Below are 23,277 nucleotides of genomic sequence, written 5' to 3'. Positions count from 1 at the left end.
TTGACCAGTTCAGCCATTAATAATATTATCTTTAAATAGTTTTTTTAATTTTTTTTTTTTTTTAGTATCTGTCTGTAGAAAATTATCATAGTAAAGCTACATATCCTGCAGGCGAGTTCTGGAAAAAGATTGTTCCTATTCCGATGGACACAGTTTCAGCTGACATAAATCAGATGGGTAAGTGTATGTGATGGTTAGGACTGTATTGAGACAAAATAACAATAATAATTAGATTGGTGTGTGGTTCACATTAGTGCTATAGGTTTGGATCCAGAATTACTTAGGTAGGCAGGAGACACTGTATCCAATTCCATAAAGGCAGAGTAAAGAGTTGTGAGCTGTAGGTCGGGTAGGTTGCTGTGTGGAGTTCCATTTTGGACGGTGAGGTTGTTGCTGTTGCTGTTCTCCATCTGGCAGTGAGAAGGGAAACACTGGGAAGATGTTGGGGATGATGAAATGAGAACTAGGGGATCCACAGCGAGGCTGTCATCCTTCAGCTCCTCCCAAAGATTTCCTATAGCAAACCAAAATGGATTGATTCAACTTTTTGAATTGTTATTTTACAGAAAAAGTCTGTAATTATACAATTGTGTATGCTGTATGTGTAGATACTCTTCTGACTGAGAAAGGAAAAAGGTTGTTTAGGTAGTTATTGTCTGTCTCCATAATAAATATAAATCCATAATAAATTCATATCTGAGAGAAAGCAGCATTAATTTAAGAAAATTATTTCACTTGATAATTGGCAAGATTCTGTTGCAAATATATCCTTATGAAGCATAACTTCTATTTGAAAAAAAACACTGATTTTGAAAGAGGAAATTGCTTGTTTTCTTTATAAGATATGGAAGAACTAATGGCACTCTATGGGACAAATCTGCAAATAATACTACTTTACAACTGGCCTTCTCATATTCTTATGGTGTAGCGTTCTCTGAATTGCAAACTGAATTACTGAATATGTGATTGACCCGACAAATTACAAAAGATCTGAAATGTTACTTTTTTCTAATGTGTACCAAAAAGTTTCTCTTCTTCCCATTGAATGTGCATATCACAATGAAAGCATTAAATAAGTTACTGCAGGAGGGCTGTGTTTTTCATATTCATCATTGAAGATTACTTCAGGGGAGGCAGTGGCAAGGAGGCTGTTGCTCCAAAGCTATACTCACCGTCTGCAGATTATCACATGGGATAATATTAGCCCTTTTGCTAGAAGTTTTATTTTTGTTTTGGTTTTATTTTTTTTTTTGTAACGTGTGTGTGTGTGTGTAATCATTTTGGTCCAAGTGTGCAGGCCTTGTCTTAAGTTCTAGGACCTCTAATTTGAGTTTTGATAATTTTATAAAGGAAGAAAGTAAAAAGCTTAGATAAGGTTAAATAATTTAAGGTAAAGGGCAAGGACAGAGGGAAGTTGGAATTGTACCATATTGGTGAAGCATACAGAATATTCCCAGTACAAATGAGCATTCTCCAGTTTAACTGAAAAAATGGAAAGAGGTTCAGAGAAATTAATGGAATGTGAGATCTGGCTGCCTGAAAGAGGAAGAAGTTGAGGATTAAAAAAACTTGTGTTGTTAATCTTAGTAAGGCAATCTGGGCATGTCAGGATTGTGGAATATGTGTGACAGTACAATGGCAAGGCGGGTGTATTTGCTGAGTCACGCAGATTATTAAGACCGTGTTTTATTGCTCTGTCTTTTAGGTTGCTTTGTGTGCCTCTTTTTGTCTGTGCAGGAAGGCAATTCTTGCATGTTATTCAGTGCAGCAAGAGTTTTATCATTTGGAACCCATAGGTTTTATTTTATATGTATACATACGTGAAGATATATATACACACACACACATAAACTTGGTGGGGCTTTTTTTTTCTTATTTTTGCATGGAAAGATATGTTCTTAGAGTTCAAAATCCTATCCATTCAAGATGATTAAATTATTTAATATCAAGAGCTTTACTGTCTGCATTACATGACTAAATATTTAAGAACACACCTCAGAAAATATAATTGTTCAGGGCATATGAATTCCTTGTGAAGGAATAAATAGCATTCTTCTGAGCAGAGATGTGGAAGGTGTTTGAATAAATACTGATAAAGAAAAATGTTAACATGTTAATTCAATCAAGACTATTTCTCTTTGTACCCCTCACATGACAGTTCTCTTGATACGCACTAAATAGTTGTGCTTGAGTAGTTTTCAGTGGAAAATATGCCTGAATTTAAAAAATACATTCTAAATACTCTATTGCAGTATTTCATATTAGTTGTAGTCAAGAGTAAGCAGGTTTGGTTTTTTTTAAATTCTGGATGTAAATCTATAGCTTTCTTGGGAAACTTTTTAAAAGATGCAACGCAAAATTCCATGTTGTGCAAAATAATGTAACCTAGTAAGCTGGTCTTTGTAGCAGTTAAAAAAGGATATAAATGCATCTTATGCAGGTTGGGATGTGATGTAATAAGCCCGACTCTACAAAATAAAAATGCCTTAGCTACCTACCTTGGAGATCAAAATCAGTGAGGGATGGATTAAGAGCATCGATATCATTGCTGAGATCTCCCTCTTGTATGAGCGTGTCCTGCATTGTCCTGGCCGTTGAGTGCTCTGTCAGCATCTTCACCCCACAGCTGGGGGGAGTCTGGGCTGGCAGTGGAGAATCCTGGGTGATGCTGGGCTGAGTTCTGAGTTCACTTTGAGCCTCCCCAGAAGGAAATAGGGTCTGAGGGTCAGGTGACTGTTGCATTAACGTACTTGAGATCTGAGGAAAACCCTGCGGTGATGTATAGCATGCAGTTTGCTGCCCCCCGAGCAAATTTGGTAATGGGTTCTTGACATGGAGAGCTCCTGATGCGTGAATGCTGTGTAATGGCTGTGGTATTCCGGAGGAAAGAGAGGGCTCACATAAGGAATGGGATTGGGCTGCCATCTGTCTGGAAAGGGATGCACTTGCAACACCAGTTGGACTGCAGGACATCATTGAAGATCTCAGCTTTTCACTTTTGTCGCCTATCAGTGTGTCAAGTTCTTCTACAAAACAAGAAAAAAGTCCGTGATTGACTTATTCCTAACAGAGCCTTAATCTTCATAGCTTGCAGCTAGAATTTTAGTGTTCCTCAGGAAATGGGTGAGTGGAATGGCAAACAAAAGTGCTAGTCCATATATGATAAGAACTCCAAAAGCCTGAAATGTTTTTCTAAATTATCATTGCCAAATGAGTATGTAATAGATTGCATTTTTGTGCTTAAAGATTGGATACTTATCAGCCAATTTCAAATTTTATTCTATAGTACTTATTTTAGCGTTGTTTTTGTCTTAAAGTTTAGTGACATGCCAAGAGAGAATATTTTCTTGGTGAAGCTTCTTTGTGCCTATTTGGAAGCACTCCTGCAAAAACAAACCTTATTTAATTCTGCTTTTTATTTTTTTTTCTTGTTTTGTCAATCACTTTATGACCAGGAAATAAATGCTTTCCTAAATCATGTGTAAATTCTCTTACGCAGCTCGGTGCCTATTGCAAAGAAAAGTTCTGGGGACCACTGTTTGAGAATTAATACACTAAAATATTACTGACCTGGCTTTGCCATACTCTTCCTCACAGCAACTGGGTCTTTCCTCTTCCATTTCTGAAGCTCCTCTTGCATCTTATCGATTTTGGCTGGATTCAGAGCCCACAAACAACCTTTCCGAGAAGAATTGCCTGACTTGTTTTCAACTTTCTCAAAGCATTTGTTCAAAGATAAGTTGTGGCGTACAGAATTCTTCCAGCCATCTGGAGCTGTCTGGAAAAACAAATCCAATCTAAGAATGGAACTTCAAGGAAAAAACCCCCTTATTTCTCTGTTTTGACTGGTGAGATTATAAGAAATGCTGTTTAGCTTATACTTCATACAATATGAAACTTGTATGTTAGAAGGAACCCACAAAAATGTTAGTTGTGTTGTGTGGGAAGAGAGGAATCGGATAAAATAGTAACCGATCTTCTAAGCAAGAAGGTTGGCCTTGTCAGAGGAGCTGCTGAATCGTTAAGAGTGAATTTACAAATCACAAGAATTAAGTGTGTAAAGAATTATATTCCAGAACTGTGAACTAATAGGAGATATATCTTAATCTATTTTGGAACACCTAGAAAAATTTCAATAGGAGATATATCTTAATCTATTTTGGAACACCTAGAAAAATTTCAAACGCTTGATTGAAGCACTGTGTGCTACTTGGACTCAAATGAAGTGTCCAGGCAGACTTCAAAAGATTTTTAGCATGCTTCTGTATGTGTAACTTGGTATGTTAGCCAATTACATAACCAAATTATTTAATCACAAGCCCTACAGATGTGATACAGGTTTCTACATCTGATCACTGCATTGTTTTGCTTTGCATATATTTTTAACTCAGTATTGGAAGCTGGAAGGTTCTTTAAACTGAACAATACATATAAGCTTCATTAAAATAATTCCCCTATTTTTATTTAGGCCATTTCTGATCAATGAAGGAAACAAAATTCCCTCCTTTCCCTGAAGACAGATTTGCATTCAACTGCAAGAATGAAATGAAAAGAAAACCTAGTGCCAACCCTCTGTTTATACAATTTATTTTTAATAATATTTTTGGTTTTTTCCTGATTGCTTGTAAAAGAACTTGGAAAATGAATATTGCTGTAAGGGATCCAGAGGGAAATACCCAGCTAAACGGCCATGCTCAGACCCTGATGGGAAATGCCTGTTTGCTTGCTAGTCTGAAATACTGATCTTGAAGAGATGGCGCCATATCGTTTTACTGCATTTAATTTTTTCTGGTGTTTGTTTATTTGATTTCAGTCATATCTGCTTACTTAGTCATGCAGCCAGAAGATACTGTCCATCATGTTAAGGATTTGTAAATGAGGATGTGCCTTCATATCAGAAGATTCCTATAATAAATTCCTGATGTGTCACTTCCTTGCTTTTCTTTTGGTGGATGCTGTATGATGCTATTTGTTGCATATCTGAGTAGAACTGCCTTAGCTCATTGCTACTGCGCTGTCATCATTAAAAAAAGAAAGGGGGGGGGTGGAGCAGGAAAAATGATTTGCTACATAATGCTAGGAATCAGCCTGAGAAACCTGACATCATTGTAACAGATGCAACTGCTAGTCCAGCTAGACTTCCCCCGTCACTGTAACACCAGTTAAAAAAAAAAAAAAAAGTAGCTTTACCTATATCAGTCAAATGATATTCTTTCCAAAAGGTCTGCATTTGCAGAGATCAGAAACCTCGAGAGAGAGACTTTAGAGCTCATCAGATTACAAAGATCTTCAGTACTAGTGTATGTGAGGCCTTTTTTTTATTTTTTAAATCAATTTTGGATGCTTTTTCTTATTTCCAAAAAACCCTCATCTGTGTGTCATAAGAATTAATTTAATTAATTAAGAAATTAAACAACTCTGAAAGGTGGGTGAAGTTGCCCATGTGCCACTATTGATTCATATTCATGGAGGCAAAATATTTGTCATCGTAAGTGTTTATATCAACCACAGGGAATTATTGAACAGAGAGCACAAGAAATAAATGTGATTTTCCTGTCTTTTTAAAGAGGTTAAAACTTAAAATTTCCCTTTTATGTGCATTAAGTCTCCTTTCCATTTTTATGCCTTATTACTAGGGATCCTTCTTTCATAGAAAGCCAGCTTTTTGATAGTTTCTCTAATTGTTTCCTAGTGCAAGAGATTTCCTCTAGGACCATCTTCTATAAATGGACTTGTGTCCATTTTTGCTTTCATGTCATACACCATGATTTTTTGAACATAATTTGACAGAAATTCTTCTTCTACCAGGAATGTAAAATCTGTTCTTTTCTAGCTTGTTGTGAAGGACTATTCTTGTGGGTTAAGGTGTTGAAAGCCTTGCCAAAGAATTTGAAGGTAAAATTTAATAATTACTTTCTTCATTAAAAAACCTAATTAGCTGTGGAAGTTAAATACATGTTATTTACTAAAAAAGAAGCTATTTTCCTTTCATAGCAGCAGTTTCTACCCTTTTGGCCCACCTGATGTCAGCATTTCACTATTCTGTTAGCCGGTCCCATAGGTGAGACAATGTGCATTTCTATTAAAAACAAACCAAAACCCAAACCAAAAAACCCCTTTAAAACTCTTTCTGCCATAGGGTAATACTAAAGATGATGAATCACATTTTCTCCCTTCCAGATCATGTTCAAGTTGCTTTCTGGCAGTTCCAAAGGTAAATGAAACTGTTCCTCCTCGGTAAGATGTGTACTTAGCTACTGAATAAGCTGACCTAAAAGAATATTCATGTGTCTTGCCCTGCACATGAGGCTACATATACTTCTGTCTGTATCTAGACAGGATAATTAGTGTTTCTGCTAAGCACCAGAGAAGATGGGAGTGGCATGTGTTTCTCAGAGGTTTTCAGAACGTGTGGGGGTGTAAACTATGGGATGGTTTTAGAAACATAAGAGCAAAAAGTACATGGATTTATTCTGCAGACTGCTGCCAAGAGTTGAACAGGTTCTTGCGTTAAACTTGGTATTGCTGAGCAGTGAAAAATAGTCGTTTACCGAGGTAGGCCCTGAAGGAACGCTCCGGCAGTGTGTTCGTGTTACATCTTCGTCACCAGTTTTTTTTAAGTTAACATTTGGTTGTCTGTTAATAAACTGAGCTTTGGCTACTGAAGTGCCCTCGTATGGTTGGAATCTCCTTGCTATGGCTCATTTCTGCCATTGCTGAATTCAGCATAGTGGGGATGAAGCTGTGCGGAATTTGACACTCCGAGAGAATACTTGCTGCTCTAAGTCCCATCAGACCACAGACCTTTCTAACCTCTTGGACCACTGGCAATAACTCCAATTAACAAGATTAAAGCTTTCTGTAAGACTCACTAATCACTACAAAGAAAAAAAAAAAAAGGATGACAAGCAAAAAATATTATTGTACAGACCCATTGATCCTGGCCGCCTCTTGAAGTTTAAAGAGTTCAGTGATCTTGCAAAACCCTTTCTCTTTAAATCTAGGTCTCAAGAGAAGGGAGAGGTACATCAAAGAGTAATTCAACTTTAGCTGCGTAGATGTTTTTTTTAGGACGTAGGAGTTGGATTGCTCTGTTTCAACTAGAAATGAGATTGTTGCATCATAGAAACTAAATTTGCTGTGGCAGCGAATACAAGTTAATTTGACTAGGCTTGTATCATCTAATGTCTCCCAGCAAGATTCTGTGTACACTTGTACTCTGTTTCTCTCCAACTTAAATTGCTTCCCCTCCCCCTGTTGTATCCTGCTATTTAGTGGATTCTGGTAGCAACAACAAAGTGTTCTTTGCTGATTTTTATATTGCTTTATCTTGTTGAGACTCTCCAAAAAAGGGAGCAGAGACGATTTCAGCTTTTGCTATATATTGATAATTCTGTGGGCTGCTGTAAAGAGCACAGGGCTTAGTGCCCATAAGCATAATATTTGCTTGCTTATTCTCCCCTGCTTATTTTAAGGGTGTTTGGGATGGAACTATTCAATCATTTGACTGTAACTAAAATGCAAAAATAAAGCCGTCACAAAATAGTAAATGTTCCAGTGGTACCCCCCGCCCCATTCTTTTCCTATAATGCACATGACAGCAGTAACCTCATTCTCATCAGTTTTTCAATGAATTAAGAAAAAGACATGAGAATCTGAAGAAAAAAAGCCCCAAACCAAACCCCCAAAAACCCAAACCCCACCTAAACCCACTCCCTGTGGAACAGGCAAGTATTGATAAGTAAGAAGGGAAGTTTAGATTAGGTATAAACCAGTTATTTAAAGCTGTGGTAGAACTATACCTAGTGTACAGGTGAGCGTATGTATACACACAGACATACAAACACACACCTGTCTATGCACATTTGCACACAAGATATCACAATATATATACAATATTTACACACAACATATAGTTGAGGAAAGGATGTATATCTCCCTAATGTTTCTGCTGTGTCTGAATAACTTTAGCTTCAGGAGCGGGACGGTGACACCTGGCAGAGCCGCAGTCTTGTGTCTGAGGAATTCTGTGCATGTTGGCAGCAGCAGCATTTGGTTTGCAAGCTGCTGATTAATTTTATAATTGTGTTGTAAGACAAAGGAGAATTTATTTCAGTTTGGTCTGATGAATAAATGTGGACATGCCTGTAAAACTTATTTTTAATATTCCCACCTCTCTGCTTGAAACTCATGCTATTTTTCTAGAAAGCAGTCATGAGATAAGAATGTATTATTTTGCTGTAGGTCACGTGATTTGTACATTATGCTAAGAAGCGTATTTCTGAAAAATATCAGTTTCTAGATGATGTGGCCCAGGATTGTTGTCACAATCCACAAACTATTTTCCATTGGATTATTAATATTTTTTTCAACTAGTGGTAATTGCATGGAAAATGAATATTCTGTTAGGGACAAAATACAAATCTTGAAATTTATTCTGGTTTTGAAAATGAAAAAAAAATACAGCTACTATGTTGGCATGTGCCATTCTACCCTTCTTCCTTTCCCTGTTTAGATTACTGGCATTACTTAATTTCATGTGTGTTGAACCTAAAAATCAATTGTGTCCCTGTGACTTAACAAAGTTAGAGTGCTTCAGATTTGTTTCAGTGGATTATGACCAGTCATGTTGTGATGGGATGCTTCTTGAATTATAATGGTAGGATTCTTTATTTTTTTCCCCCTTCTCTCTTGCTTGTAACAAATAATAGAGTAGCTAGTGATTCCTTTGGGAGGAAATCTGGGAATCACAGAATCACAGAGTCGCAAGGGTTGGAAGGGACCTCGGGAGATCATCTAGTCCAACCCCCCTGCTAAAGCAGGTTCTCCTAGAGCATGTTACACGGGACTTCATCCTGTGTAACAGGATGAAGAATACAGAAGAGGAATGGATCCTAACAGGTAATATATATATTCATGATAATGTGTGTTCTTCTCCTCTGATTACTGACATATTCAATTTTTTTTAGGCATTATTTATCCTCAGTGTCCAAAAACATTGCAAAATTGCATCAGAACATTTATTTTTAGTTATTCTTAGTGTTATTTTCTTAATACAAATATTTGAATTGCCTTTCTGTAGCTGCTTTAAATTTGGTTTAATTGCTGCATGTTTATTTGCAATAGGAAATAGGACAGACTCATAAAATTATAGAATCATTTGGTTGGGGGAGACCTTTAAGATCATCGAGCCCAACCGTACCTGTCCACCACTAAACCCTGTCTCTAAGCACCTCGTCTGCCTGTCTGTTAAATACCTCCAGGGATGGGGACTCGGCCCCTTCCCTGGGCAGCCTGTTCCAATGCTTGACAAACCTTTTGGTGAAGAAATTTTTCCTGATATCCAATTTAAACCTGCGCTGGCACAACTTGAGGTCATTTCCTCTCGTCCTATTGCCCGTTACCTGGGAGCAGAGTCCTAACCCCCCGGCTCCCCCCTCCTGTCAGGCAGTTGTAGGGAGCGATAAGGTCTCCCCTCAGCCTTCTCTTCTCCAGGCTGAACACCCACAGGTCCCTCAGCTGCTACTCATCAGCCTTGTGCTCCAGAGTCCTCACCAGCTTCATTGCCCTAAATGTTGTTTTATTTTAATTTTTGGGCCTTGCTAACAGTTGCAGGTCGCCTGATCTGGACTTACAGTGAGATGTTTTTGAAGAATCAGCAGAGATAAAGCTCTGTGTTGAGCAGCAGTTGACGATTCTATTATAGCTCTTCTAAAAATCTTAATTGTAATCCTTCTGCTCTTGGATCATGTGCTGACTAACCTCTTTCTCTTGCATTCCAAGTGCAAGAAACCATTCTCTTATAGCATGGATTTAAATTTCAATAGTATCTGCTGCAAACCATACACCCTTACCTCCACCAACATTAATGTATAATTATGAGCTTAGTACCATTTATCACATTATACTTTTATTTGTACAGTGCATGCAATTGATGAAGTTGCCTAAGATGGATATCCCAGCTCCAGAACAGAGCCAAATAACCCTGAACCTCTGCTTCCACATGAATCTGGAGTTGCTATTGATGGCAGAGGAAGCCAAAAGACCAGTTCTGCCTGTATTTGAGATCTGAGAGGAAGGAATGGATGTGTTTTTAAAAATATTTATCCTTATTGTGAGTTGTTAGTGAAGAATGGCCACTGTTATCTGCACAAACTAGAAGTGGGAACAGTTCTTAATATGTTTTTGTGTTAAATATTACCACATATCAAGTTCACATTTCTGCCTAGGCCTAAAATGCTGGGTAGTTTGTGATCATGAAGGTATAGAGCGTGTAATTGATTTGATATTAATCTGCTAAGAAATTATCCCTTTTCATAGACTGAATCCCTCCCTTATTCCCTCTGCTGAATTTCCCCCCTTCTCTGTGGAACTCACCTTAAAGTAAGGAAAGTGTTCCGTCATGAAATTGTAAATCTCACTGACTGGCAAACTCCCTGTCTTGCTGTTTTTGAGTGCCATGAAGATCAGGATGCTTTAGGGAGAGAAAGAAAAGTATTTTAGCCTGTTCTGCTTGACTTCTCAGAAGCAGAAAAAAAGACTATTTTTTCAGTGTGTGTAATGACTCTGGCTTTCACTGTCACAACATGAATGCCGATGGTGCTTAAAGTTTCCACTCAGTTGTTTATAAGCAGTCTCCTGTTGTGTTTGAATGGTTCAAGTGAAAAAGACCATCAAACTGACAGTGACAGAAGGTATAATTAAAATTTGTCTGATTTGTTAGACTGCTGTTTGGGGGCTAAACCTGTGTGGTGACTGGCATATCTGATATGTTTTCTAGGCATTTCCTTGCCCTAGTAACCGGAGAAAAAAAATTAGTTTTAATACAGGTCCCGGAAAAGACAACCAAGTGTGATTAGTCTTGTGCTGATGAAATTTGCAACACCTAAGATCATGTATTAAAGAAACATCTAGCTTTTGTGGGGGTGATCAAGACTGTTCACATGCTTTACAGCATTTCATTTCCCTCTGCCTTGGCCCCAGAGTCTGGAACATCTTGTGATTCATACAAACAGGACAGAGCACACTGGGAACAAGACAAATAAGAGTAAGCATGTTATTGCAAATTATGCTGGAAATAGGCCATGGGTAAACAGTGTATTTCCTGTAACATTAGGACTCAAAAAAATATTTTATTACCTGTAGGAGTAGATGGGTTTGGGAAATAGAGGCTGCTGGGATTCTTGACTGCTTTGAGGAGCAATTCTTTGGTAAGGGTAGTGTGAAGAAGTAATGTAAGTCACAGGATAGCTGCCTCCTGAGGGATACTGATGACACAATAAAAGAGATGTTACTTGGCTTAGCAACAAGCTCTCAAAAATATTTATTTCTTAATAACAGTATTAAACTATTTCATTCTGAGGATATTGTCCTCTGCCTACACTTAATAGCTGTTATGCCAAGTCAGACCTAAAGTCTTTCTAGCATGGTATTGGAAAACTTTAATATTACTAGTTAATGCTTCAGAAGTGGAAGAAACAGGGCATATATGAGGAGGAACTCACTGATGTGTTGGCTGTTACCAGGTCCTGTTGCAGTGTATTCCAAATGGAAGTATGTGTAAAAAGTACTTTTTTTTTGATTATTGCCTGCTATGCTATGGAGTTCTTGTGAAAAATGGGAGTAACTGTACCTTATTAATTGTCTCCAGATAATTCATAATTTTATAGACCTAAAGCACATCTCCTTTCAGCCATCTCTTTTGCAGTTGAAGTCCCTTAGTCTGCTCAGCCTCCCCTGAACATTGCACTATGCAGGCAAGTAAATTATGGAGTAATTTTATTTATATAAATAAAAATCCCCCAGAATAAAGCACTTCAAACTACATGCACCATAGAAAAATAAGCCTATTAAGTAAAGCCACTAAAAATATAGGAAGAAATGGAAGTTTTGACTGAGCCTTGTTTGGGTTTGTGTGCTGTTTTTTTGGTTTTTAGGTGGAGAGGGATACAACAAGGCAAAAATTCAAAGTGTATAAAGTCTACTCCTAAGAGAATAGCATCCCAAAACACCCATTTAATTTGATGTTACCGGACAAGGCAGCAAAACCCCAAACAGCAACAACGAAAGCTTTAGTGGATGGCATCATAATATATATAAAGTGAATGTATTATTAAAGAATAAGTTAGGAATGTCATTCCAGGGGTCAGGAGAGTGGCATGTGAGACATTTCTCATAGGTGGTTTTCACATTGCCTGCCTTGTGCTGAAGCTGAGAGGCTAGTCTCTGTTGGTTCCCCCATAGTTAATGACAAGAAACAGGCTTCCCCAAGAGGCTGGGAGTTTAAGTGCTGTTAACCACCACCTCAAGCAGCTTCTTCTTTTCCCCTATTTTCTATATCATAAAGCTAAAAAAAAAAAATAGCCAGGACACCTAAAATGAGATAGCATTTATGCTACCCTCACCCCACCCCTAGGGACAAGCAGCAAAATGCAACCTGGGACTGAAATGCTAAGCTGTCTCAAGAGGTCTCTAAGCCTGTCCAGCTCTCAAGACACAATAAAGAAATGGCTGACCTATCATGCCATCACCACAATAGAAATATGCAGATGCAAAAAAATAGGTGAAAGAGGGGAGATAATACATATAGATAGCCTCGATTGCATCAGGGTTTCTGTAGGTTTGCTCTCAATTTTTTAACACAGCAGTTGGTCATGTATTTTTCTTTTCCAAATTACAGTTGAAACCTCTTGGCAAGCAACTTCTGAGAACAAAGAAACACTACCCTGCTAAGGCAAGATACCATCAACTTGCTCTCCGTGAGGCAAAGGCTCCCATTGAACTCAGAGCTCAGTGTGAGAGGAATTTCTGCCTCTTACAGATGAATCTTTCCAGATGCCAGGGCGAGGGCATGGCCAAAATTAGGAGTCATGTCATATGTTATTAAAAAATCTACCTGCATGCCTTCCCTAGTACTCAAAGGTTGCTGAGCCCTGTTCTAGTGTTTTACTGCTCACCTCTAGAAGTCCTGTGTCATGAGGTTTTTATGGTTCCTCTGAAAGATTATGATGTAGCTTTCGAGACTTGTTGGGAAAATTTCCTTGTTAATTACTGTATACATCTCCTTAGTTTCTTACTGTTGTTCCCATTTTTGGACCAATAGCTTCTGTTGCTCTTGGTCTTTGTCCCCTTAAAATGGCTGTGAGAGGTTATCGTGTGCTTGCAAAACATTCATAGTTTATTTATTTATTCTGGATTCTGAATAACTTATTTCAGTTTTTCAGTAATTTTATTGTTGTTGCTTGAGTTTTTGCCTGTTTGCTTTTATCTTTCTAACGTTGAACTGCCTGAAATGGAATGTGGAAAAACATACTGAATACACTAATTTGTTTGCTACAGTAAGCAGGGTGAAAGAAATGAGATGCACATAATTAATCATGTCCTGCCTTGTTAAACTAAACACTGGGCAGAACTGCAGCTGTGAACTAATTTCTGTGTGCAGTTATGCGCTGCCTGCTTTGTTGCATTGTGTGCAGATTTTTCACCAGAGTAGAAAACTGGGCAATTCATACAATAATTTTGATTTTATTGGTTTCAGTGGCTCTTTGAAAGGAAAGGATACTAAGGTTGTGATGTCATCACCAAAGGCAAGAACTGGGCGTTTTAAGGATTATTTCTGTTTTATTGGTTTCATTACTCCTTTTTGAGGGAACAGAGGCTGGGGAATGGTCTGGTATGACAGGCTTGAGCTGGTTTTACAGTCTTACAACTGGCATGAAAGGTGTCCATGTTTTATGGTGGGTGGGTAAGTGACTTCAGTAAGTGTCTGCTGTTTGTTTCAGGTCAATAAGAAGTAGTTTTTCTTCTGAGTCATCATTTGTGTTGTGTCCAGCAAAGGGGAAGGTGAGGCTATTTTATCATTTGGACAAAATTAACAAAGGAGTTGATGTCTCTCATCCCGCTAATGAAAAGTGAGTTGTAGTTTGAACATCCTTCACTTCAGGCTAAAGGGCCCATTCTCTTGAGTGTAACTTCCTAGTGATTTAAATTGCTCTGCTCCATTCAAATTTGAAATGTAAAGTATTAATACGGGAGCTGCTTCATGCAAAAGATGTTATTCCACTTCTCAGTCTGGGATCACATGTTCTTTCATTTCCTAGTGTCTCATTATGGCACACAGACAAAAATTCCACCTGTTACGAGTTTGGCTGCTTATACCTATTGTTTTTTTTCCTCTGAGTAGTAGAACATGGTGCCATACTTTTACTACAGTAACCTAAAGAAGCACAAATATTGAAAAGTCTAACAGAAACCTGCTGCATATAAGAGATCTGTCACAGTGCCAGCCTGCAGGTGGATAGAAGGCTTTCCTCTTAGTGCTTGTCGTATCTTGCCTAGCAACTCCCAGAAGGTGTGTTTCAGCTGTAACTTTGTAGGCTTTTTTGAATGTGGTTAATGCCAATGTATAGTAATAGTATAGTATTGGTATCAAATCAGCAGTGACAGGGGAAGGGTGCCTGCTGCAGAATGAATAAAGAAATTAAAAGATATTCAAATGAATTAACAAACTAACTGGAGTTTCTGCTTGTCCTGGTTTGGGCTGGGATAGAGTTAATTTTCTTCCTAGTAGCTGGCATGGTGCTGTGTTTTGGATTTAGTAGGAGAACGATGTTGATAACACAGTGATGGATTAGCTGTTGCTAAGCGGTGCTTACACCAGTCAGGGACTTTTCAGCTTCCCCTGCTCTGCCAGGGGCACAAGGAGCTGGGAGAGAGGCACAGCCAGGACAGCTGACCCCCACTGGCCCAAGGGCTATTCCATACCATATGACGTCACCCACAGTATAGAAACTGGGGGGAGTTGGCTGGGGGTAACAACTGCTGCTCAGGGACAGGCTGGGCATTGGTTGTGGGTGGTGAGTGGTAGCATCACTTGTTTTTCCTGGGTTTTGTTCCTCTATCTCTCTTTCTTTGTTTCCCTTCTGATTACAATTACTATTATTATTATTATTTATAATTTTATTTGAATTATTAAACTGTTTTTATCTCAACCCATGAGTTTTCTTACTTTTACTCATCTGATTCTCTCCCCCATCCCAGCAGGGGGAAGGAGGGTGAGCAAGCGGCTGTGTTGCTGACTTGGTTGCTGACTGGGGCTAAACCACGACACTGCTAAAGCAACACACAAACCTGACGTTTATACTGTGTGTGAGATGTATGGTGCTGTGATGCATCCACAATGTCTGTACTGCAGTCCCAGTGAGGAACTAGTTTATATTTGCAGCAGAGCTTCTGTGGCAAGTTAATCTTTCATCTGGGACCCTTTTCTTCTAAAATAACAATAATAAAATCAATCAATCTGTAAGTTAGGATGGTAGTGTAGTATCACCTTTCTTTTTATTCTATTTTATTTTTACTATTACCTTTTATCACTTTTATTGAGTTTTAGGCTAACAAGAAAAAAAACAAGTTAATTATCATGGTGTTGACAAGAACTTAAAAGATAGTTACCTTTTTACCACATTATAGGGGGAAAAAAAAAGGTTCAGTAAATTCCAGCTAGTGGAATGCTAGAGTGATAGGGAAAAGAAAAAGCCAGGAGTGAGATTATTCTCTAGCCATATTTCCTGACTCGATGTAGGAGAACTGCTTCTTTCTACTATCTATGCCTTCTCACATCTATTTAGCATCTGTACACTTCTCAAGATTTACAAGACTACCTGCTGAGGACAGTGGATACAAAAAGCCCTTTACGTTGGAACTATTTGAACTTCAGTGGTAGCTGGATGCCCTAAGCAAATTGGTCTGTCCTTGTCCAACACCTCGTGGGAGAAGAACCTCCGTGCCCCTGAGTTCCTAAGCTGATGTAAATACAAAGTCCAGTTCGTGGACAGGGGCTGGGCACAGCTGAGGGAGCAGGAAGAGAAAGATGACAGTAACAGGAACCTGATTTTAGAAGTTTACTTCATTCAAGTGTCAGTACTTGAGGGTGTTTATTGAGCTGCCTTGCCACACCATCCTGGTGATTGTTTAACTGTTCCAGACACAGAGGCTGTAGAAGTCCCTGAAGCTCTCCACGTGGTTGATACAGTTAGTTCCTGGTTTATCCCTCTCTATGTCTGAGGGTTTATATACTGTAATGATGAGACATCGTCCTTAAAGTTTCAGTAGACAGGTGGGGGATTTAGAAGTATGAGAAATACACACTTAAAAATACGCAAATCCACTGCTGAGATATGGAATACTTTCATTCTTCTTTAGTAATGTTTTACAAAACTCTAACAAATGAAATTCCTAAAACATAGTCTGTAATGGGTGATTTAATTTTATCAATAATCATAAAATTCCAACATATGTCTATTCTTGTTCTTTATGGTCATTCAGCATCTGTTTTCAGAAGTTACTTAAATTTCCTCTTAAAGAAAATCATGCCAAAAATAACCTTTATTTTTCCGCAAGAGGGACTAAATCCTGATGATGAATGGTATCATTACTATTTCAATGACTCAGGCTAGTAACATTATATGAATTAACAATCCCAATGAAATATCATACCGTAACCTGTTTTTTGTTTTCTTTGCACAGTTTTGAACCACTGTTCTGTTAGTCACATTTTTTATACTTCTTGAGAAAGTTGAATGAGATGGTACAGCTCATTCCATAGTATCAGTCACTGGGATCAAAGGAGTTGTAACTCTAGTGTGAGTTTTTATGTTCAAATATTTAATATATATTAATTTCCTGTAAGTTTAATTCAGTTCTAATGGTTGGGAGTTTCAGTAGTTGTGCTATTTTTGTAGATGGATTTCTGCCTATATATGTGAAAAAGTCCTTAATACCTTAATTTTGGGGTTTTTTTGGGTTGGTTGGTTTGTTAAATAGGGTGTTTCAAGCACATTTTTATCTCCTCAAACGTCTTTCTTACTGAAAATTTTGTATGTTGCAGATAACAGAGCATAAAAGAGGAAAATTTCAATACATTGAACAGCACCGCCATTTATATCTAAAGACACTTCAGTGTCACGAAAATTACTTTTTGTAATACACCCTCCCTCTACGCCAAGTTTTCAAAGCTCAGTAGACCACACTTGCTAAACTCTAGAAACATGTACTAGGATCACATCTAAGATTAAGCTATATATGTATGATTTTATGAAGATACTGTGTGTATACTGCTTTGAAAATATACGCTGCTGTGTATTCAAATGACATCTAAACACACTCAAGAAAAGCATGGTGTCAGTTACTCCTGTGTATTTTTAGTATTAATAATATAGTTGCATTATGGGAGAAGAACCTTAATATTGTGCATTCTCATGCATCATCAGCATTATTGTAAATTATGCTTCATCTGAATAATCTTTCACTGGGGATGATGTAACAGTCAAAAGATTGCAAAACAGATGTGTGCACCATCAAGCACAAGGAAATTGAACATCATCTTGCTGTTAAAATTTTGCTTTAAAAGTGTTTTTCTATGTTTGATCTGAATTTTAAGTATACAGTCACATATATTTAATTTTTTATTCTGAAATTAAAGCACAGTTAATTCCCTGGGATCCTGAAATGCAAACAGTTATGTTCATAATTTATCTGGTTTCAGAAAACATTTTCTTGAGCATAATGCTGTAAATATAAATAAGCAGCACCAAGATTCCATTTTTACAAGTTTGGGGTTTTTTTCCTTTTTTTTTTTTCTTTTTTCCCTGGATGACAATTTAGATTCATTTAGATGTGATTCTTTTAAGATCTCATTTTCACAAACAAAAGGTATGTATACAAACACGGCCCCACAAACACAGATTTAGCAGGTATTGTTTCTTCTGTCTTTTTGTCTTATTGCCATAACTACTATACCATTATCATGCCAGAAATACAGGGGATTTTGGTCTACATATTGTACTGACCTGGTGGAAAGGATGTGAAGGGCAATACATCTGCTGCACTTGAGGCTGATAGCAATACAAACCAGGCTGCCCTTCCAGTGGGGATGTCCTAAGCTTGATCTCTGAATCCTGCTAGAAAATATTTAAAGAGAGAGTTAGTAGGGAAAACCCCAAAATATAAAGTAGAGTAATTCTGTTAGTTACCGTTCTGATTCCTGTTTCATTATACTTACTACTTTTTGGGGCTTGATTTTGTCACAGTAATTGTTACATAGAATTTGGTTTATATTCTAGGTACAAGAGGAAACATTGTTTCCTGCATTTATGTAATTACTGCTTGAAAAAGGAACTTGCAGTCCAAGTTCCATACAAAGAGCAATTCCTGCAATGTCATTTTCTGTGTATTTTTTTTTTCCTACATCCCCCAACCGCATACACCAGCTTTCCTTCCTGAGTGTGCACCTGTGTCTCTGTCTCTCTTGTTCATGCTCTGATTTCATCTTGCAGACTGTCAGTACCTCAAGCTGATGCTGGAGTTTTGTCATTAGGTAGAGGGTCAGGTCTATAATGCGCAGGAAAGAGGTGGCAGAGAAGAATCAAACTAGGCTAACTACTGAACTGGATCATGAGATTGGAAATATAGTAAGAATGTGATTCATTTCTACAGCTGTGGAAATAAACGTAGAGAAGTTGATCAAGCCTTAATTTCTCACAGGTTGGCCCAGCTGCCTGTCCTGGATTCTACACGGGGCTTGTTTCTGTTAAGGACTGAGGCTCCTGGATGTTAAATGTTGCTGTCTTTCAGTTGGAATGCTGAGTGCACTGTGCGATGTGTGTGGTGATGCTGCCTGCTGTAGAAGAGCAATTCAAACAAACTGCATGCAAAGCAGAGAGCTAGATAGTGCTCTAGCTGGTAATAAACAGTGCAGGGAATGATGTGTCTTAAGCAGTGTCCTTATCCGTGTGCCTGGTGACTTCATGTTCCTTCCCCCATTTAACATTGATGGCCAGGAATTCTCTTCTGAGAGCTGATGTCATAGACATCTTATTATTTTGAGGAACTAGTGGTACTTGTCCTTCTGTTTTAAAGCAAGACCATAATGACTATCTTTTATGGTATAGATTAGTGTAGGGATACATATTAGACTTGACTTGATATCCTGGCACCAAGCAAATGCCATATACAGTATTAATAAATGTCCATGCTATTTTGATGACCATAAAATGAAGTTTTTCAGAAATGTCAGCTTGCCAGCAGTGCGCAAGCTATTTAAGAGCTTTGAAGTTGTGTGCTGACTGAACTAGTGGGGACATTAACAAGTAGCCCGCCTTTTCCTGAGTACACACATGTGCTTGGTAAAGGCATCCTGCAGTGCTACCTTTACATTCTTTACATTCTGCAGCCCAGGGATTTGGGAAGAAAATGGGAATTTTTTTCATCAACTGCTTATAGGTTTTGCATTAAACTCATCTGACCTAGATGAGTATTTATCCAGGAAATAAGAGATTTAGCTCAATTTCCTCCTTAACTTGAATGGCTTCAATCCCCAGGTATGTACCCTGACGACATCCTTCCATTCCCTGGTAAATTGTCTTAATCCAATTAAGATTTCTTTTTTTAACCCCTCTTTCTTTTGGTAACCCTTGAATTCTTTGCCTCACAGCAATTTAGAACCGGCAGTTAGGGCCCTCTCCTGGCAGACGTAGACCTTGTTTTTGTCTGCACTAGATTATGAAGATATGCTTTACGCTTTGGATCACAGCAGAGATACCTTGTGGAGGCACTGGAGGGTAATTTACCTTGTTCTTCAGGGATCTCTGTGCTGCCCTAAATAGGCAGTCACCTCTATCCAGTATGTGAATTAGTCCAGGTACCTTTACACTGCACATACCATAAATAGCTCTTATATTTAATTTTAAGTAGTACTGATGTTTTAGAGTTTCTCTTCTATTTGCATCCAGAAAAATGCAGGTCAGCTGAGGTGGTGTTACAAATCTGATACACATGTCCTCATGCTTGAAATATACTGTTTTGTGAACTTCTGTCCCTTGAAAATACTAGTTGATGACAACTACTGAAATAAAATCTGTTGTCGGGAAGAATTTGGATATTTGGTATTCGTGTATCGCGTTTAGTGGAAAATTATTTGTCCTTGTGCACCTTTCTAAGGACCGTTTTTTCAGTAGGGAAAAGCAATAAAATAGAGAACTTTGATAAATAAATACGGATGTCTGTCCTGAGCTCTAGCCTGCAACTTGGCAAGAGACTAAATATCCATGTAGTCACATTAAAAGATAAGAAAATAACTCAGAAAGTATATTTCTGCCATTGAAAACAGGGGGAGAAAAAAAAGAAAAGAAAAAATACTGACCATGACTTGTGAACCGTGATCTTGACCTGTGTTGCTGTACTGGAGGCTGTTACACCATGGTTGCTCTGTGGAGATGTTCGGAATGTGTGTAGGAAATGACTCTGACTCATCAGGACCTGCAGATCCTGGTAAACCCTCAAAACCATCGATGCTTCTGGCATTTTTGAAGGATGAACCTTCTGATGGGAGGGCTTGATGTGCTTCCTGGAAGACATCTTCGCTGATCTGCCTCTTGTAAGGGTGAAAGGGGTTTCTGCTGCTCTTGAGAAACCTGTCATAATTTCCTACAGTACTTTCTTCATAACTGTACCGTCTGAATTTTTCAGTACTGAAAGACGCTTTAAATTTGTTCTTGCCACAGTGAATTCCTTGGCTTGTAGGGTATCTCCCATGAATTTGATCGTGGGCTGGAGAAGCAGGGCTGGGGCTGTGAGAAGACTCTGAACTCTTCCTTTCTGTCCTGTTGTCTGACTCATAGGGTTGGCAATTGTAACTGGGATTATCCTGCAATGAATTATTGGCATTTATTTAGGATTAGTATGAAAAATATTTTATTATTTTTACTATTTATAAAACAGTACATTAAAATACATTATTCATGAGAAGTATAAAATTACTAGTCCTAGCCTCGTTCATGCAGAGAAGCCCTAAAAGACCTAAAGGGTTTTCGGGTTACTTGGTATCCCAAACTGTTCAAAAGTAAATGAATAAAAGCATTGAGAAAACTGAAGTAATCTTAATTTATGCAACTATCTTGGAAAAACAGGACGTCTTAGGTAACTATTGACTAGTTGGTCTGACAGTTTCAGGGAAAAGATGATATATGATCAAGTGATGAAAGATTAAATGACAGGAATATGATAAGTGCAAGTCTTGTCATACACAAGTTTAGTCAAATAAGCTTGATCTCATTCTCTGATGGTGTTACAGGCTGCCAGATATGTTGCTAGTTACATCACTTCCTTTCATTAACATAACTCATTCTGTGAGACAGGTAGGCTCTAGGCAGACATTTTAACCTTCTTCCTGTCTTATCTCTTCCCTTCCCTATTGCACTTTAGCAAAAAGAAAATAACAGCTACTAAAGTGCTCTTTAATCTAGAAGAGAAAGGCTTAACAAGAACTAGTGTCTGGATCCTGAAGCTGAACACGTTCATCCTAGAAATTATGCATGTTTTTCCTGACATCAAGGATGAGTAACAACCTGGATGCCTTTTGAGAATACATGCTTAAGTCAAGAGCAGGTTACTGTGTTCAGCAAAGGGCAAAACGTCATGTTCTGTGTTACACAAAAAGCCAGACCAGATTATCAAGTGGTACTTTTCCACTTTCCCCCTCTAAATCCAAGTTGGTCTTATAGGATTTTAGGAGAACAAGCAAAGGAATATATGCCTTCATGGAAGAACCAGATTTCAAGAAGTTCCAAGGGGAAGTTCGTATAAAAGCCAGCGCTTTCTGTGGAGTGGAACACGGCACAGCTTTTTCATTTGTCTGCACACGGGTCTGTGTGTCAAAGTTATTGATGTTCTGTCATGGATTCCTGCAGAAAGCAAATCTGACCTCAGGACACTTTTGGCTTCTCACATGAACGTGAACTTGTTCAGTTTGCAACTTCTTAATTCTTACTTCTTCACTCTCCTCTATAGTCCTAATACGTGTGTTTATGGTATCTTTTGTTAAATAAGAATTTTTAAAACCCACTATATTTAGTTATATATTTAGTTATATAAAGCTCTATGAATGGCAGTGCTGTCAATTCTCCACCTGAAGTTTTCATAATAAAAGTATGACAATGGTTATTTTGCTGTTGTTTGATGAAAAACACTATTCTCAGTTGTACTTCTGTTATGAAAGGTAAACATAATGAATATATAGGCAACAGGGGAGAGATAATTTTATTCCAAAAAAGTCCCAAGGAATTCTGAAGTGCTTGAAGGTATCCTTTACTGGCAGGGAGTACAAAAAAATGTTGTGATGTCTCCCTACCTTTCTGCCTTTTTATTTATTTATTATAGAAACAGGATGAGAATTACTTTAAATGTAGCATTTTTACTGGATTAGTAGCTAGATGGATTGTGTGTTTGGTTTTTAAAGTAATATGATTTTTAAGCAATCAAACAGGAAATTTAGCATGGAGCTTAAGATTAGCTCAGAAGAATAACTCAGGTTTCTACTCTTCAAGAATAAAACTTTCAATGTTTACTTTGTTGCCAGTTAAGTATGCTGAGATTTAGTACATCAGTTCCTGAATATTGTATCCCAACTTGTGCCTCTGAAGAAAGAGAAACAGAACTGGGCCATCTTACTCACAGTTTGCTGAATTGGGGATGCTGAATCCCCCTGTGTCTTCATGAAGTCTTGTCGGTCCCTTTCCAGAGTGTCCGAAGAAGAAAATTTAATATTAGATTGATCTTGGAGTAGCGAAACCATTACCAAATCCACGTCAGATAGAAAGCCTGTTATGACAAAATCAAATTACAATAAATATTTTCTAAAATTTGAACTGTAAAAGCCATCTTGTTATGTGCAGATGACTAGATAGTGTTAGATGTGCAGCTGGATGATAACCTATCCTGCAGAATTCCTAATACAGTTGAATTTCTTTTTAGCCCTCGGAGAAATGTTCTGTAGGTGTGATTACAGAGAAGAGGTGATACAGAGTTATGTGGATTTACCCCACAATTTTTATAAAAATAAGACATGAATTCATTTTCTATAGGTTTATAAGATAATGAAAATGTATTGCTTTGGGGTTATGCAAATTTAGCGATTTTGCTTTATTGAGAGATTGCTATATAAATGCACCCCCACTGCTTTCAGTGGGACTGCATAAAATAAAAGGGGTTTTTTGCTATCATTACTTAGACTGATGGTTACTGCAGACTTAGATTTTTGCTTTTATTTTTTTATTAGTACCAATCCCCTCAGCCTTCTTGTTCTGTTTTGCATGATTAAATGTATCTGAGATATGTAAATAACTTCATCATTCCATACCTATTTTTGTCAGTTGTATCTCCTCTCAAGTTCCCAATCTTTGATCTTTGGGTATTAGAAACATATCTGATGGTGTTCTTTGAATA

At 37.9% G+C, this 23,277-nt stretch overlaps 1 protein-coding gene across 1 annotated transcript; it reads right to left on the bottom strand.

Moving 5' to 3' along the window:
- Positions 1-245: 245 nt before the first annotated feature.
- FOXN1 (forkhead box N1) lies at positions 246-22,627 on the bottom strand. Its single transcript, XM_035900645.1, has 8 exons — positions 22,508-22,627; positions 20,198-20,701; positions 17,847-17,957; positions 11,140-11,267; positions 10,378-10,474; positions 3,571-3,778; positions 2,499-3,026; positions 246-514 (listed from the first exon to the last, which is right to left on the bottom strand). The coding sequence occupies exons 1-8, from the start codon at positions 22,625-22,627 to the stop codon at positions 246-248; spliced, it is 1,965 nt and encodes a 654-aa protein (XP_035756538.1).
- Between the last annotated feature and the right edge of the window lie 650 nt (positions 22,628-23,277).

The sequence above is a fragment of the Egretta garzetta genome, unplaced genomic scaffold (assembly GCF_000687185.1).
Source record: "Egretta garzetta isolate BGI_Z169 unplaced genomic scaffold, ASM68718v1 scaffold108, whole genome shotgun sequence".
Lineage (NCBI taxonomy): Eukaryota > Metazoa > Chordata > Aves > Pelecaniformes > Ardeidae > Egretta > Egretta garzetta.
Note: the sequence above shows the minus strand (reverse complement) of the source record. Positions and strands in the feature narration are given on the sequence as shown.